General features: G+C 32.4%; 1 protein-coding gene across 3 annotated transcripts in view; it reads left to right on the top strand.

Annotated features, from left to right (window-relative positions):
- The window catches only part of LOC105348537 (annexin A7), a 104,108-nt gene that overhangs the window by 3,095 nt on the left and 82,959 nt on the right, over positions 1–18,054 (top strand). For 2 of the 3 annotated variants that reach the window (XM_066067277.1, XM_066067276.1), the window contains 11 exons: positions 349–381; positions 4,060–4,313; positions 4,569–4,725; positions 7,389–7,483; positions 7,655–7,768; positions 8,104–8,194; positions 8,541–8,620; positions 8,832–9,044; positions 10,331–10,406; positions 10,656–10,768; positions 15,261–16,627. In XM_066067277.1, coding sequence (XP_065923349.1) covers positions 349–381; positions 4,060–4,313; positions 4,569–4,725; positions 7,389–7,483; positions 7,655–7,768; positions 8,104–8,194; positions 8,541–8,620; positions 8,832–9,044; positions 10,331–10,406; positions 10,656–10,768; positions 15,261–15,383 — 1,349 coding nt within the window. In that variant the 3' untranslated portion in view covers positions 15,384–16,627. Of the gene's footprint in view, positions 1–348; positions 382–4,059; positions 4,314–4,568; positions 4,726–7,388; positions 7,484–7,654; positions 7,769–8,103; positions 8,195–8,540; positions 8,621–8,831; positions 9,045–10,330; positions 10,407–10,655; positions 10,769–15,260; positions 16,628–18,054 lie in introns of those variants that run through there. The other variant, XM_066067278.1, reaches the window with a different exon arrangement.

Below are 18,054 nucleotides of genomic sequence, written 5' to 3'. Positions count from 1 at the left end.
GTCTGTCATTGGTAATATTGCAGGTGATGGAGATGATTTATTATTGCAAATTTTGAAATGTAATCTCTATTGAATTTTCCTGTAAATGATTGGCAATCATGATTAAACCATTACCATAAAGCATCAATTATCGGTAAACAAAATAATCCTTGTACCAACTTGTAGACCTGATTTTTGACATTATTTTGCAGTCTAAACTTGCATGTTTATCCAGTATTTTTTGCTCTAGAATTTGAAATTGTGTCAGTCATATTGAAAATATGATATGAGATAATGTAAGTAACTTTAATATGCCAGTGAAAAAATGTAACTGTTCATTAATAATGACTGGAATATTTTTTTCTGAAGGAAATGTGCCCCCACCTGCCCAGTACCCAGGAAGTAAGTCTTAAGATTTTAATAAAACTCTTAAGTTATATTGTATAGCTGAGAGCTAGTGCATGCTTGATACCTTTAAATAAATATAACAGCAGGAGCAGCTCTAACTAGACAGTGTTCATTAACTTAGTGCATGAGAACTGGTTCAATGTTGTTTGTACATGTAATGTTAGTACAATTATACACTGCATGGGAGCAAGGGTCTAATCTAGGGCCCTTTGACTTGTGTTTCAACAAGTCAACCTCCCCCCCCCCCCCCCACCCCTCCTTTTAAGAAAATGTTTGAAATTCATGTATTACATTTACAAAGAGTTTGAAAAAATTCTCTATAGTAAGAACAAGTCAAAAGGAGCAGATATATACTTAAATTACATCTACATATGATTAATTGGTAGACATTTAAAAATTGATTTCCTTTTGAATCAATTTTTGTACATTATTTTCTAAAATTTTCATGCTTATAAATCTTTCCAAAGCTATATAAATCCTAGGGTTTTGTTTTATTAATCTTTATGCCCACTCAGAATGAATGAAATTTGTATGTAACATGCTTTGAAAAAATTAATTAGAGCATACATGTAATAATCATTAAGATTATTAATCATTGACAGATAAACCTTATACCTGGGAACCCCTTACTGCTTATTTGATAAATTTCATACCATGCATATAGCATATAGCTAGAAGTAAATGTGTGTACTCCTTGTAGCATAATAGGAAACAGAAACTCAGTTTTTTACCGACATACTGATTTTATTTGGATCACTGTATCTCTTGTAGTGACAGAAATGAAAATTTGATATTTAAAGCACACCAAAACAGTTTATAGCTCTTGAAATTACAGTTCATTTGATTTTTACTGTTGAATTCTTGGATCTTATTGCATTAAATGGTAGGCTGTAAGGTAAAGTCATGACAGGAAATCTGGGACGTACACCTAGAGTAACTGTTGTTTCTGTTTCTATTGCAGACTACCGCCCCTACTGATCTGCTAGTTACAGTTTGGAAAGTTATAGCCTAGAACTGCTGATTGTTATTTCCACACAACTCCTTAACTGCATGATAAATATTTATAACAAGTTTACACTTTATGGTGGTACCATTATTTTCTTTCCTTTTTATTTTCTGTATGCATGGGCAAATGTTCATATATTAAATAAAAATGTACATGTACAAAAGCAAAGGGATTCTTTAATAAAACATGTATTTATAGGTGTAATTTTTTTATGCTTACATGGTAATCGTATGGTAATTGTAAATTGATTTTTTAATATACCGTATATACTCGCCTATAAGTCGGATTTTTGGGAGTAGAAATTTGAGTGAAAAGTGGGAGTCCGACTTATAGGTGAGACATAGTAAAAAAATTTCACAAGAGAGAAGTAAGTTATATTTCTTTTTAAATAATAAACAGATAAATGCATTGAACCTGTGATCATAAAAAGAAAAGTCAAGCAGTTTTTCACACCTAAGGTGATAATAGATATAGGGGTCATGTCACCTAAAACAACACAAGCCAACACCACAGTTAAAGGGGCTAATTACCAACCTAATCAGTCAGTAAGGAAATAAATCACTATCATCAAATTTTCAAAAGGACTCTATATATTTAAATACTTGGTAGTTTTGAAGCTATTACCAACTTGTAATTAGTGTTATAAAAAATAATAACATTTAAAATCAAAAGTTATTAACATCATAGACCCATGATAGAAATAGTCTATGAGCAATTATGGGGTGAAATAAGGACAATTTTTTTTAGAACTCAAAACATGTATGAAAAAATGTGGTATTCTACTGAGAGTATCTGTACATCAATTGTCCTGAAAAAGTGACCCGACTTATAAGGGAGTCAACAGCAAAATCTTCAAATTAAAGCTGGAAAAAGGCAACCGACTTATAGGCGAATCGTACTTATAGGCGAGTATATACGGTACATATTTATATTACATTGTGAATGGTAACTGCTTTATTCAAAATATGCATCGCATTTTTATATGGCTGAGCATCTTTTATTATTTATTGTCAATGTTCATTTCAAAGTGTGTTATATATATATATATATATATAAATCCAAGAAAAACCTCAGTGGTCGGTGATATATATATATATATATATATATATATATATATATATATATATATATATATATATATACATATACACGTGAGTTATAATGTTGATGTGGGATGGGGAATTCCTTTAAGTGTTTATGATCATCTTCTTTGTTCAAAGCCAACATATTGCGTTTTTTATCTTTGTTTTGTTAAACTTTATATATTAAACATGGGAAATTCAATAAGACATATTAATTATGTGTTATTTTTCTTTTCTTCTTTTTTATTTTTATTGAAATTTATTATTTTTGGGGGGTCAGAATTGATATACAGTTTTAATATTATACCTGTTGTTAGTAGATACTAGAGACTAGTTTTTAAATAGTTTTAAAGTATTCTTCGAAAACAACATTGGTACAAAACTAATATTTTCTAACACGATATGCTATGAATAATTACTAAATGTTATTTTTGTACCAGACATGGTTTATGTAGATTTACAATATATACCTTTTATATTGTTAGTTTAATAAATGTTTTACATTAAGTGGTTGACATACATGTAAATGTAATGGTACATGTACATAACTGTACATGTATAAACATGTATTAAGTCATTCCTGTCATTTTTTTTTATACATAGGGGGCATTTTGTATGCGAGTTAGATATTTAGGTGTCTTAAACTAAATACCGTACATGTAATCACTTTCTAAATTCCAGAAATAGAGGGTCTCTTTGATGAACTGTAGATACATTGGTTTAAAGAGAACCTATGATTAACTTGTATTAAATTGTTCTTGAAAACTTTAGATACAGTAATCAAATGAATTGTTAAGACAGCAAGTGCAATTTTGTTAAACTCAGGATCAGCTCTTAGAAATTACATGTACTTGTTCTTATGAGGTAAATATAAAGTTTAAATATGAAATGTTGCTGTTTTTGTTGTTTTTCTTCATGAAATAAGGATGAAAACTTTATTTATATGTTTTTGAATAAAATTGAGTACAGGTATATTTACAAGTATTAGTCTTAAAATTCCAAAAAGCTTTAAAAATAATTCCTTAGTTTTGTCAACAGCATCCTGTAGCAGCTAGCTATTGAAGTTAATGTTTCAAAGAAAAAAGGTATTGCTCACTTTTTTGGAGGTAAAAGAGCAAGTTGCTGTGGAACTCAAATGAATATAATAAGTTTATGCCAAATTAACCATACAAAATGATCTTATTAAAAGATGACAAGTATGAATAAGTTATAATATTAAAAACAGATATAAAATACACAATTTTTAAAAAAAATGAAGTCAATTATGCAAATGATACATTTATGATTAGATTTTGTCTATAGTTCCTCTAATTGAAAACACTATAAGGTTATTGCTAGATTCACTTTTATTGCAGCCCTCAAATATTAGCTAAAATGTTAGCTAAAATATCTGCATAAATTTATGTCAATATCAAGATTAACAAGTTGAGTTTCCCAGGCACATGAGGTAACACAAAAAAGATCATAATGAAACTTCAAAAATAATTTTAAAAGTAAAAAAAGGCTGATGAAAATCCAATAATTTAAGCCTATTGTGTGTAACTCATATATAACTAAATGCTGTGTCATTTCTCCTTTATGTAGGCACTCAACAAGGTGGATATCCAGGACAAGGTCAAGGAGGATATCAAGGTCAAACTGGTTACCCCGGGCAACCAGCTGCTTCTGCTGGATATCCAGGACAAGGCGGTTACCCAGGGCAACAACCAGGTCAAGGTGGTTACCCAGGGCAACAACCAGGTCAAGGCGGTTACCCAGGGCAACAGCCTCCACCAGCTCAGGTTGGAGTTCCAGGTCAACAGTCATATGCTCCCCAAGGGCAGACAGGATATGGCCAGGTGGTTATTTTTAGATTTTTTATATGGCTGCATAAAATCATCCTGAAGCAAAAATGTCAAAACAGTGAAGTAATGTAATACTCGGCATGCAGATTATGTACAAATATTCTTCAAATTACTTAACTGGTGTACATATATTGTGGATTTATATATTTGGTTTCAAAATTTTGTCTTATTATTGTTCAGATCACTGATATGTTTGAAATTTTCTTTTTTGCATTTCTTATAGGACTTTTACTGCTCTTTTATTTATAGGCACCAGGGGGTGTACCCTCAGCCACAGCAGGAATGGGGAACCTCCAGATTGGAGGGGGGTCAATGGGGGACATTCCTAGACCAACCATTCGTCCAGCAAACCCTTTCAACTGTGAAGCGGACACCAAGACTCTTCGCAGTGCAATGAAAGGAATAGGTACTGGCCGTCCCTAGTTTTAAAAATAGAATTAGATATACAGTCAAACTTGTATTAAGCAGTCACCTACGGGAGGCACCCAAAGTGACCTCTTAACAGAGGTGACCTTTGAATAGAGACTTGTGAGTTTGCCAACATCAAATACCTTATTAAAACAATTATCACAACAGGGACGTATATGCTATATATAAATGTTAGTATATACGTCCCGGATCACAATAAAACAATAATGCATCAAAATGATAGATAAAATAATTGATTAAATGTTTTATAGTATCTATTATATTTACAAATAAGTACAGATACTTAACAGTGCATTGTGCATGCAATTTTTATATTTAAAAGTCATTACGTGGTAAAACCTTGTCGCTGACATTTTCACAATTATAACACTAACTATTTTCATGAGTACCGTATATATAGAAAACAAACACTTTTAATACAAATCAACAATTTTCAAGTTTTTAACCCACCGTATCTGAACTCGAAATCATAATATTTAATCAAGCAATTTTCTCTTGCCTCGCCGCGGACATTTTTGACACCTATTTCCCCGAAGGGCTTTATGATAGATTTGATCACGCCCCAACCGAAATTATCACCTCATAATATTCAAAGAATGATTCCTTATTACTTATATTTATATAATTTTAAACCATCATACGATTAAATGTTTAAATATGAATAAGGAAACCCCACTTGCGCCTCAATTTGGCTTTATGAGTTATATAGTACAAAATTGATACGTAGTGTTATCATAGGCATAGACGCTGGAAAATGTAAATATAAATACATCGATTAATTTTGTTTCTCTCGCCTCGAGCGTATAATTATTGTTTACATTTACTACCCGACATTCGGAAGCCATGTTTAAAATCCCCGGGTGTAAATCAAGTGACCGGCCAAAATGGCCGCCTAATGCATGTCGACTGTACAGTTTCGGATCAAATAACGATGACCGCTGACCGCGTTAGACAGGTGACCGCTCTTTAGAGGGCAATTATAAAGGATTTATCATTGGGAGGAAATAAAATTATTGATTATTTATTATTGAATATTATAAAAATATTGATTATGAAATAAATGACTTTACTGTTGCATTATATTGTATCCCAGGAAAATATAGAAATAGTATAATGTATAAGTATATCAGGTAGTACTCTGTCTTATGAGCAAACATTTAGCAATGTGAATACTCTAAACTTCTACCTTAAATACATTATTATACCCCCACAAACGAAGTTTAGGGGGGTATATTGGTTTCACCCTGTCCGTCTGTCTCTCCGTCCGTCTGTCTGTCCGTCTGTCCGTCTGTCTGTAGACGCAACTTTGTCCCCCCTATAGAATTTTTTATTACTGCATGGAACAGTTTGAAAATTTGTACATATGTTGAACACCATCTGAAGATGTGCACCTGCAATTTTTTTTAAGATCAGACAAGATTTAATGATTTTATGACAGTTTTCATTTTCCTTATTCTATATATTGTACACTAATGTTGAAAAGTAAGGGAGGTAATCCTTACAGATTTTATTAATTAATTAATAGAAAACACTCTAAAATATATTTATATAAATACATCCAGATGGAGTTTTTTGTCTTTATGTCTTAATTAATAAAAAAAAATTATTTTTTATAAGTATTCTATCAACTGACAATGCAAAGTTTTTGTTTGTCAATGATAAATTCTTAGGAGCTAATAAGAACATCAAAGACAAGTGTGGCTGAATTCATTTGTCCCAAGGGAGCCATTATCTGAGCCATGGTTCAGATGGAGCATGTGTTTAGGGGAAATTGATAATCTGTAAAATGGGTGATGGTTTTGGGGCTATTTTAAAACTGTACGTTTCATGTAAACCAAAAGGTCTATCATTATAAGGAAATAAATAATATAATTATTAATAAAGAAGTTAAACTATTTTTAGAGGTTGTTTAAATTTATTTGTCAAGTAAATTGATGAAGTGACCCTGTTGGGCATTAATTTAAAAGAAATTCAAAATTACTGATATGATTGTAGTGTTTTGGCAATTTTAAAATTGTTTGTAATATTAAATTTTCTTTTTTACATATTTTTACATAGTATGGTAATTATGGTAATGTTTTGGGAGTTTATTAAATTTAACAAGTCCTATGGGATCAATTTTCTGATATGGAGTTCCATTGTGCCATAGGAGAAAGTGAGGAAAATTTGAAACAACTAATTGCATCTGTCAAGACTCTTATTAGAAAGATATTGAAAGTTTTATCAACAGAAGAGCATTGCTTGGCTGCCGGTATTTCTATTCACTGCAAAGGGAGGGGTTATTGTCATTTTGTTGGTTATTCTTTAAATCAATTAAATTTAAAAAATATATCATCAAATACATACATTTGTAAATGTATTACTGTTATAGATATGTATTTACAGTGAAATTCTGACAATTTTGATTTTTATTTTTCTTTGTTAACTAATTTTTTTTTTTACAATTCTAGAAATTTTTTTTTGTATGTGTTCCAAACCTTTATTATTCAATTCAATTATTTGTCCCATTTGAAATTAGCCTAGCGGGGGTATTAGTCCCATTAGGACAGTTCTAGTTGGTTTATCTTTTGGTACAAACCTTATTGCACTGTTTTAGTACACATCTTTTATCAAAAAGTGTAATGAAATATGTGATTGTAGGGACGGATGAGAAGGCCATCATTCAAGTTATTGGCCACACCTCTAACAAACAGAGGCAGGAAATTCTCATCATGTTCAAAACCATGTATGGAAAGGTATAAAACACAATCTCTGAGAAGGCAGCTCTCAATTATCTTAGAGTATTACATGTTTCAATACATGTATTTACTTGTACTACACTAATAAATACAATGTAAATGTAATAGCATCATTTCATTTATATAGATAAATTAAATGCAATCAATAGCGTCTCCATTGTTTTGCAGGATTTGATCTCGGATCTGAAGTCGGAGTTGTCAGGTGATCTGGAGGAGCTGATCCTGGCGCTGTTTAAGTCCACTGAATACTACGATGCCTGGTGTCTCAACAAAGCAATGAGGGTAAGTCAAATAGAAACAGCTATCTCTTTTTGTCTGATCAGTTCATTTCAAGCTGAAATTCTGTGGTTTAATCAATAATCGTTGAACACCAGTTGTTGAGTTGATCAGTAATTAAATGTTTATTGAAGTGCAGTACCTAATATTGCATCGATATTATCATTTGCCACAAATTTACATATCCTTAAAATTTTGATTTTCACTAAATCTGTGAAATTGATGGCCACGAACATTGATGAAAGCACAGTAGTCCTAAGTTCTGATTGAGGCCATATAACTCATTGGTCGCTTTGTCTTAGAAATACGTGTACATTTGATAAGATTATTTCATCTTTCAGGGAATTGGAACAAAGGAATCAATCCTGATTGAAATTTTGACTACCAGAACAAATGCAGAAATACGGGGCATCAAGGCAGCCTACAAGCAACGTAATGAGTTCGTTCCTATATCTTACTCTTGGTATATTGTGGAATCATTAAATTTCGTGGGGGCTAATTTTCGTGGATTGCTTAAATTTTACAGGTTTGAGGGGACGTAATTTCGTGTATTTTCGTATACATACAAAAAGATTATGACTTTATAGCCCTAGTTTATTAGTTCGTGGGGGTGTATATTCGTGGATGAGAGGTAGCCACGAATTCCACGAAAATTGAGCCACCACAAAATCTAAAGATTCCACAGTAATGATAAACATATTCTTAATCTAATGACAAGTCTTTAACATATATAATGTCTTTATTAAATCGACTTTAAATATTAACTGACATCAAACAGACTTTGGAAGAGAGCTTGAGGCTGACTGTGCCAGTGAAACAAGTGGACATTTCAAAAGATTGCTGGTGTCCTGTTGCCAGGTAACATTTATCTCCTTTTGATTTCCAATCTTATGTTGAGGACATGTAGTTAGGAGCAAATATGTACATGTATGTGTATTATGTTTGTATTCAATGGCAATATAATAAATGTGCACTGGTAATACATGTATTTTTAGTTCATTTTCAGATTTAATTTGACAATCATATATCTTGAACAGGTGTGTGATTCGCTCTTATGAATGATTTACAGGCTAATAGAACCGAGCTGACAGACAGTCAGAGACAGATGCTGATGCAGAGGGGTCCTGAGGCGGTGGTCGACCGGGGTCTGGCCCAGCAGGATGCCCAGACCCTGTACAAGGCTGGCGTCAAAAAGTTTGGCACGGATGAGTCCGCCTTCCTCTCAGTCTTATCCATCAGACACGAGTACCAGATGAGGGCCACCTTTGAAGAATATCAGAAAGTAAATACAGCAAAACTCTAATATAACGAACACGGATAAAGCGAATTTATGGCTATAACGAATTATTATCCGTGTCCCGGCAAATTTCTTATATAAACCTATAGAAAATTTATGTATATAACGAACACGTCTATAACGAATTTACGGCTATAACGAAGTAATTTTAAGACCCCCGCTGGCAAAATTTTAACGTATTTTATCATTTTTATAACAAATTTTTTCCATTTCAAAGGACTATATATGATAAGGGCCTAAAATGGCCCCCTAAAATGAACATCATTATTTTACTATCATTCTTTGTTTTCTTAGTACAGATATGTATATGATGTGTTTACATAATATTCATTTTGGTTCAAGTGCCCACAATTTAGAACAATGACATTGTAAAGACAACCTTTTTCCGCCATTTTTGCATTTTTAGCGTAAAACAGCTTGTTTTCAAGCAGTTTTTCCTTCCGAAAACATAGAGCGCATTCTTGAACTAATAAAAGATTTTAATCAGAGATGTATCTAGCCAAGACTAATAAGTGACAAAAAAATTTTCCTTGTTCAAGCATGCGCTCTATATATCCCATTTGTAAATAGATAAGAAAAATGTCAATTTTTGGCTGATTTTGATTGAATTATAGAAATGGCGTCACTTCTGACGTCAGATACTGCCAGTGAGTGCAAATAGATCAAATAAATAGATGAAAAATATATGTTATATCAACTCTTCTAAACAATTAGTTAACATTTCATTGTACCCGAAACACTTAAAAAATGGCGAATTAAGGGGGCCAAATTTAACTCTTATCATACATAGTTCTTTCATTGAAGAAAGATGCAATTTTAAGATGCATATATAAAATACTCAAATTCAAATAGAATACGGAATTTTTTTAAAAATTGAAATGAAAGGGTTATATTGACATTTTTTGTAAATGACGGTAATACTAATTTTATAACTTACGATAGTTTAGAAAACTGTTAGTCGGAAAAACCCTTAATTATTTTATAACGAATTCGCCATAATAGTTTTACGAATTCGTTATAAACAGATTGCTATAACGGCTATAACGAAGTTTTTTCTACTGTCCCTTGAAATTCGTTATAAACGAGTTTTGCTGTAACAGTCTTCTTATGACCAATTTGTTAGATTTTTGTTTTTTCGTTACTGACAGATATCATATATAATATGCAAAGCAAAATGCTGACAATGTTACATGTAATTCAGTAGTCATATGTTTGCTGGATTGATGAAGTGTTTAAAATATGTGTACAGTACATGTTAATTTTGGTTCCAGCTCTCTGGAAAAGACATCCTGAGTTCAATTGGTTCTGAGATGTCTGGGGATCTGGAAGATGGTTTCAAAGCTATCAGTGAGTTGCATGTAGTTTAAACTAGCATCTTAGAATTTATATTTATTCATGTACTGTAAAAAGACTTTTTTGCAATTTAAAAACCAAATCCTTTTTTTGTAAACATCTATATTTTGTTTCCTTGCATATTTACATGTATACTCAAGCAGAAGTGTATGTTTATTTGTTGGTAAATCATTCCCCATAAAACTAAACATTTTGGTTTTATAACAAAATGGAACTTAATTTTCAAATTTTGTCATACCACAGTTATGAGTGCTAAGAATAGACCCAAGTTTTTCTCGGACAAATTGTACAAAGCAATGCGAGGAATGGGAACCGATGACTCCACCTTAATCCGAATCATTGTGTCCCGATCAGAGGCAAGTATGGTGTCCGTGGACTTCAACTGTAGACTGAAGAATTTTCTTTAAAAGTGTCTATTTCACTTCAAGCAATGATATCTCTTCCTTTTTAGCTCACCTGAGCTGAAAGCTCAAGTGAGCTATTCTGATCACATTTTGTCCGTCGTCCGTCTGTCCGTCCGTCCGTCTGTCCGTCTGTCTGTCCGTCTGTAAACTTTTTACATTTTGAACTTCTTCTCTAAAACCGCTTATCCAATTTCAACCAAATTTGGCACAAAGCATTCTTATGTGAGGGCGAATATAAATTGCAAAAATAAAAGTCCGATCTGTATTCAAAGCGGAAAAAACCTTGAAACTGTAGAAAAAGGGGGGTGCATTTTTAAAAATCTTCTTCTCAAGAACTACTGTTTCCAATTCAACGTAGTTTAGCATAAATTATCCTTATGGGAAGGAAAATATAAATTGCAAAAATTAAGTGCTAATTCTGTTTCAAATCTGAGTTATTACGAAAATAATAATAAAGGAAATGCGTGTTTCAATCAGTTTAATAGCTTCGGGTTCGGCATCCGGTAATCCGGCATCCGGTAAAATGGGTACGCATGACGTGGTCTGGGCAAAACAAAGATTGGCAGTTATTAATCTGCCAATCTCATTAAAATTTCAGGATATTTGATGGAGTAGTATATTTGTATTCGCTGTAAATATTGCTGCAAAATAATGCGTATTTGGAATTGACGATTGTCGATCTGCCTTGGCTTTTATTTTGCCACGGCCCGGGTTTGCATACCCATTTTACCTAGACTCGTATTCCATACTTCTAAAACGAGGTTCTTTGTTGAAAGCAGCCATGACATTATACGAAAAAGGGTCGATCTGACTATGATGAATTTGCTTGTTGTGCAACAGTTGGCGTATGAAGGGAAATTTTTGAAACATGCAAAATATATTGTTGCCGATTTTGTGAAGTAAATTGAGGCTAAATATTTCAATGCGTTGACAGTTTTCACACATGACGTTGGTGTTAGCTTGTTCCGATTTTCGTTTCGTTTTCATTATTTCTGCTTGTAACCTGGGAACTATCGTCTGTAATATGTTTTACGGTGCTACCGTTCTGGCGAGCGCAGCAAGAATTACACATACTGTACCTTGCATCATTGTCAACTTATAGTTTTATTTAGGTATCAACGAACGTCAAAGAATTTTTGAGAGAGTATTGCTCTACAATAAGTATGCCAAATGTACTAATTTTAATGGTTATGATATATACAGCGCAACCCCCTACCCAGAGAGAGAGAGAGAGAGAGAGAGAGAGAGAGAGAGAGAGAGAGAGAGCCCGGTACCTGTTTGTAGGTGTGTAATTTCCCACTTTTATTTAATGGTATGACTATATGCAATATCTACATAATTTTTTTACCTGTTTATTTTTTCATTTTATTCCTTTTTATTTAGTTCAAAATGTCCTATTGTTTATTTCCTCCCTACTCATATACTTACCTGCCTACTGCACGGTACATGCATGCACAATTACTTTAAAAATGGATCGACATGACAGTAAAGTATGGCCCTTGCTAGTTTATATATATATATAAAATCTCTATATTAAAAAAAGATTAAAAACAAATCATATGTCAATGAGGCAGGTATCGCAGACTATACTGAAATAGCCAGTACACTCATTACAGATGTTTGATCCACCTAAATTTTCTAAATTTTTCGCGGGAAATATAGCGCGAGTGCACTGTGACGTCATCTATGACTTTGTTCGTCTTTGTTTACGTTTCTCGACTCAATACGAAGGTATGGAAGCATGTAACAAATCTTTTGAGTCTCGCCAAAGCATATGCGGTACTCAAAAACGTGTCTTCAAACTTTAAGTCACCGTATATTACGAGTTAAAAGTCGGCCATTTTTGGCATAGCACCACGGGTGTAAACATTAGAGAGCATTATGGGACGTAGACAAAAAATTTTGTTTGATGAACTGTAGGTTTAGCTCGTTCTTTTTCCCGCGCACACTGGTTCTTAGAGCTCGCTTCGCTAGCCGGCGCGCAGCGCCGGCGAGCTGCGCTCGCTATTATTTCGTGATTTTTACGTATCTAATCAAACAGAGACTTTGGTAAATCAAACAGTTAAATGTTTACCTGCGCAAATTAAGCAAAATCTGATGTATCAAAAAATAATGAAATACAATTCATTCTATCGGTAATTCGATCGGCATTATCTTTTGCGTAATGGTAGATTAATGCAATAGGTTTTGTTGCGATGCTCGGCATTTTCTCGAGTTTATTCATTTAAAATAAAGTTTGACATTGCTGACGGAAATATGTAGGTATATACATTATATATATATGATTCATTTCGAAAAAATAAATTGTGTTCTTTATTTGTTAAAGTGAATGTTTCTTGTGTTTAATTGTTTTCAATTTCTATTTACTAACCATATTTGAGTGTTAAGCTTAAAATTAATATGTAAACGGTTGTAAACCGTTGGACCGAGCGCAGCTCTAACACAGTGGAGTTTGATTTTTGTAGAACAAAATTTATTTGAAACGCACACAGTAGGATCCGCTTGGTTGCCTACACATAAAATCATTAGCCAAAGTTTGACTAAACGTCGCGTGCTCAGTCTACATTGTGACGTCATATTTCAGACGTAAAACGTTCAAGTTTTGTCTTCGGAAATAGCCGAAGAGAGTTACGTGATTCCAAACTTTTTTTTATTTCTTCTTTCATATTGTTCATCAATTAAATTCATATGAATGCCGCTGTAATAAAATTAAATATTTTATTAAGTATCTAAAAGATCAGTTCCTTGACGTTAATGTTTTTATTTTCCATCTGATAATTTGATAAGACATACACAGAACAAGTCGTGTTTCTTGATTGAAACACTACTAAACTTATCTAGTTTCCTTTTTAATTTCTTTTAATTCAAATTACCTTCTATCGAAACACTGGAACTTATTTAATCGAGTTCAGGGGCAATAAACATCGATTAGTACCAGTCAATTTATTGATCGAACTAACTTGTTGAAAAAAAAAATGGCTGCCAATATGGCGGCGCCCAGGGCTGGAAGAAATTTTTTTTGGCATAAGTACCCCTGATTCAACTTTCATTTTTCACTGATTTTCTTACATATACGTGTTACCATTAATCCTCGCTTCGCGAGGCGGGCTTCGCCCGCTTCTCGCTGCGCTCGGTATAAGCAAGATACAGAGATTTGCTCACAATTCTTTGTTTGTACACAGATCTTAAAAACTAAAGATTAAAAAAGTAAAAAATTTGTCAATATTTATTAAGAAAAATTTCAAAGTCTGTTCGTTCAGAAACCAACTTTAACATCTTATTGTATTGTAAACTTAACATTTTTCGTCATTATTACTCCTACTGTACATGTGATCCTTCACTGTGTTTGTGTACATTTGTATACACTGATTTTGAACCTCAAATACCAGTAAACTGGTCTTGAGTTAATAAAAGAATATAAAATCTTAGGCCATTCTTTTTTTTCCATTTTTAATGCTGAATAGGAAATACCAAGTTAAAAATCATAAGCTGAATGTAATAAACTCATGTGAACAAAATATGAATCAAACCTAGGCGAACTGTGAGCTCTGTATCTTGCTTATAATTCTACAATTGACACTGAAATTTTGGTTGAACATTAGAAAATCTCTATGAATTAGAGCATGTTAAATACTTGTACACAAACAAAATAAAAGAATGATACTGTGAGTATTCTGTATATATCTACTCTCTGGGGCCCTCTCTTTATACAATAAATAATGTGAAATCTACATCAATTTTGATAGTTTTTCAGACACGAGTAAATAAAAACGTCATCTTTAAAACAGTTTCCATATTTCTGACACATTTCTGTTGCGGGGATAAAGTAATTATCGCTATTCCTAAGAATACTACAGCGGAAAATTATCCTGGTTTGTACGCGAAGTAAATAACAGTCATTTAATTATAATGGAGAAGACAAATAAAATTTTTGAATGTTTTTAATTTGAGGAATGAGCACATTGAGGTACAATTTTCTTCTTCACATCTATACATGTAGGGTTTTTAAAATAAAAAACAATAACTACTATTTTTTTTAATACAATAACTAGTAAGTACTGAGTAGTTGATGAAAAAATGTACCTATATGCTCTCATATATTTTGATCGCTTTACAAAGGGGGGGGGGGGGGGGGGAGGGCAGAACGAAAATATAGGGATTTGGAAGTTAACAACTTAACAGTATACCTCTACCAAATGTTTAGTTTTATATCTTGCGTAGAATTTTCTTATTCTGGTAAAAAATAATATTTCATGAAGGTACAATGTCAAAGATTACATGTATACAAAGATAAGTGTAAAATTCAAATACTTTACAATATTTATTTTTTGTTTTTCTACCGAGGGACCATATGGCACAATATCTTTTGAACGCCCATTGTTGCTCAGGTGAGCGATGTGGCCCCATGGGCCTCTTGTTTAAAATAAGAAGTTCATGTTTGCAGATTGATCTACAGAACATTAAGGATCAATATCAGAGGGATCATGGGAAGTCTCTTAATGCCGCGGTGTCATCCGAGACCAGCGGAGACTACAAGAAACTTCTGCTGGCTATTGTAGGCCAGTGATCCACTGCTGTCATACACTGATCGACCGCTATTATACACACCGATCGACCGCTATTAAATACACCGATCGACTGCTATTATACTAGATTAACCTTTATTTCTTGTTATACGTGCTTGGTGATTTTAGTATTTACATTCAGATTGCTAAGTACTTTGTACTGTTCTTTGTTAGCAAATATAGTAAATGCTTGTTTTGAATTGCATTTATCAGATATTTTAGTGCAGATCATAATATTGTTTTTTAGAAAAATTTTGTTGTATTTAAATAGGTTTAGGTAGCAATGTAATCTCATGTAAATGTTTATGTATATCATTATGCAAATTGTGGACTGGAAGCTCTTAACCACACAATTATTTAGATTTAAAGTGTTGTGTTTTATCTAGTGTTCGGTAATGTTTACTTAGATGTACCAGTAATATGTTCTTAAGTGAATTCAATTTTTAGCATTCTGTGTTCTACAATTCCATGTAAAGTATTTTATACTGATGTTTCTATTTACCCAGAGATCATTGACTAGTAAAGCATTTGTGACTACCGTATCTTCAATCTAATTAAAATTAGATCCTTAACGATGTCGCTGTGAGGATCTAACAACATCCCATATGGGGTCACCTCAGATTAAACTTTGCGGAAAAAATAGCAGCCAATCAAATTTACATTCACAGCGACATATCAAATACAAGAGCGTGAAGGATCTAATTTTAATTAGATTGACTGTATCTTAAAATACACATAGGAAGAAGATTCTCTATCTCACACAGGTTTCTATATAGAATGTTTTCGTAGATTTCTACTTAAAATTGGTTTATACTCATATACGTATAAATGTTGTGAATAGAAAGTATGTCCAACAAAAATAAAAAGATCAATGTCAACTGTTTTTTTCTAGCTGAGACAAAGATCGACCATGGTACCAATTTTTATTTTGGCATTTACATGCATTTGCTGCCCCCTTTCACTTGTTAAACTGAAATATACATGGTTAAACTGCAAATGTTACCTTAATTAAATATAACAGCATTTATAAGGATTTATAAAGTATGTTTGATGCCTGCACAAAAATTATCCTTTTGATAAGGGAGGGAATTTTTCCAATTGGCTTTTCTTCATTCCAATACCTTAGCGCAATAAGAGTGTTGAATATGAAATGTTTATAGTACATTACTTTTTCTCAGTTTTGTATTTATAGTGCAGAAAAAGCATTGATTGTTATAGAAACTATGAATAAATATATCAATTACAACTTTGTTTTTTATTACTTATTTGTGAAATTTTAATCCTTTGAATTAAATTATATGAAGAAGACATTCTGGACACTGAAAATTTAAAGCTCTTTTAAGATCGATTCTATGTATGAATCCAAATTTGGTGGCCATGCACGCATAGTCACAGTGTTTTTCTTCATACTTGACAATTTGATAGACTTTGATGAGTAAAAAAACTTAACACCATTTATTTGTTGCTGTGTGGTCCCGTTGCCATGGTAACCGACGTTTAAAATGTAAAAATGGCATTTGAATGCTTATTTAAGAACATATTGTGAGTAATGTGCACAACTTGGGATTTCCAGAGTAGAATATATTATTAAAAATAGTTGTCATTTTCCAAAAGACAGAAAAAAATTCATGGAGAAACGCATATTTTTAGAGCGTTTCCATGGTTACTAAACAGAAATTTAAAAATCTGTTTTCTTCATTTGATTTGAATAAAAAGTGCAAATCTTGGATTTTTTGGTAAACACTATTATGATTGTGCAATTAAGAATTTAAATATGAAAATTGAGAACCGTTGCTATGGTAAAATTATAATATATTTAGGCATCTTTGAATGGATATTATTCACTTATAATGAATAAATTTATGAAATCAATTGGTGAGAAAAATAAAATATGTCATTAACTTTAATGACACTTGAAAAGAAATTAAAAATTTTTAAAAATAATTGCCGTTGCTATGAACTTTTCAAAAAATGAGAATTTCTGCGTGATTTTTTTACGCAACTTAATTTTCCATAGCAACAACATTTTTCTTATGCATAACAAAGCTTTTTGTGGAATAAAATGAAACTTTAGATATATTTTTACAAGTTCCAACTAAAACAATTGCAAAAAATTTCTAAAATCAGGAATTAAAGCATAACAAAATCATCTTCAATTTCTCAGTTTTTCCTATTTTTTGGCCTTGTTGCCATAGCAACGGATGTCAATTTTCAAAATAAAATATATCTTGCTTGGACATTGACATGGATGTAAAAATTTAACAGTTTCACATTTCGGCTGACTAAAAAACCTCAAAAATCTAATTTCAAAAATTTCTTTCGGTTTCCATGGTAGCATTTTAAATGTATTGGTTTCTCCATCAATTTTCTGATATTATTAAAGAATTGAAAATAGGACAAAGGCTGTTTTATGTCTTTGATAGTATACATTAGTGGGCAAAACCTTCTAATATGGCTTCAAAGCAGGTAAGTTTTGCTATTTTTCCATCTTCAGCCTCGATTACCATGGCAACGGTTACCCACAGCAACCAACTTTTAGTGTTTTTTTGCGTTTTACACCTGGGTGTGTCCATGTATGAAATGTAAGGAAAGTTGTTGACTATGCGTGGCCAGACCCTTTAATAAATCTTTGATTCTTACATAGAATTGATCTTTCAATACTGAATAATCGCC

This window comes from Magallana gigas, chromosome 7 (genome assembly GCF_963853765.1).
Source record: "Magallana gigas chromosome 7, xbMagGiga1.1, whole genome shotgun sequence".
NCBI classification, from domain to species: domain Eukaryota; kingdom Metazoa; phylum Mollusca; class Bivalvia; order Ostreida; family Ostreidae; genus Magallana; species Magallana gigas.
This window is presented reverse-complemented; position numbering and strand designations above follow the sequence as displayed.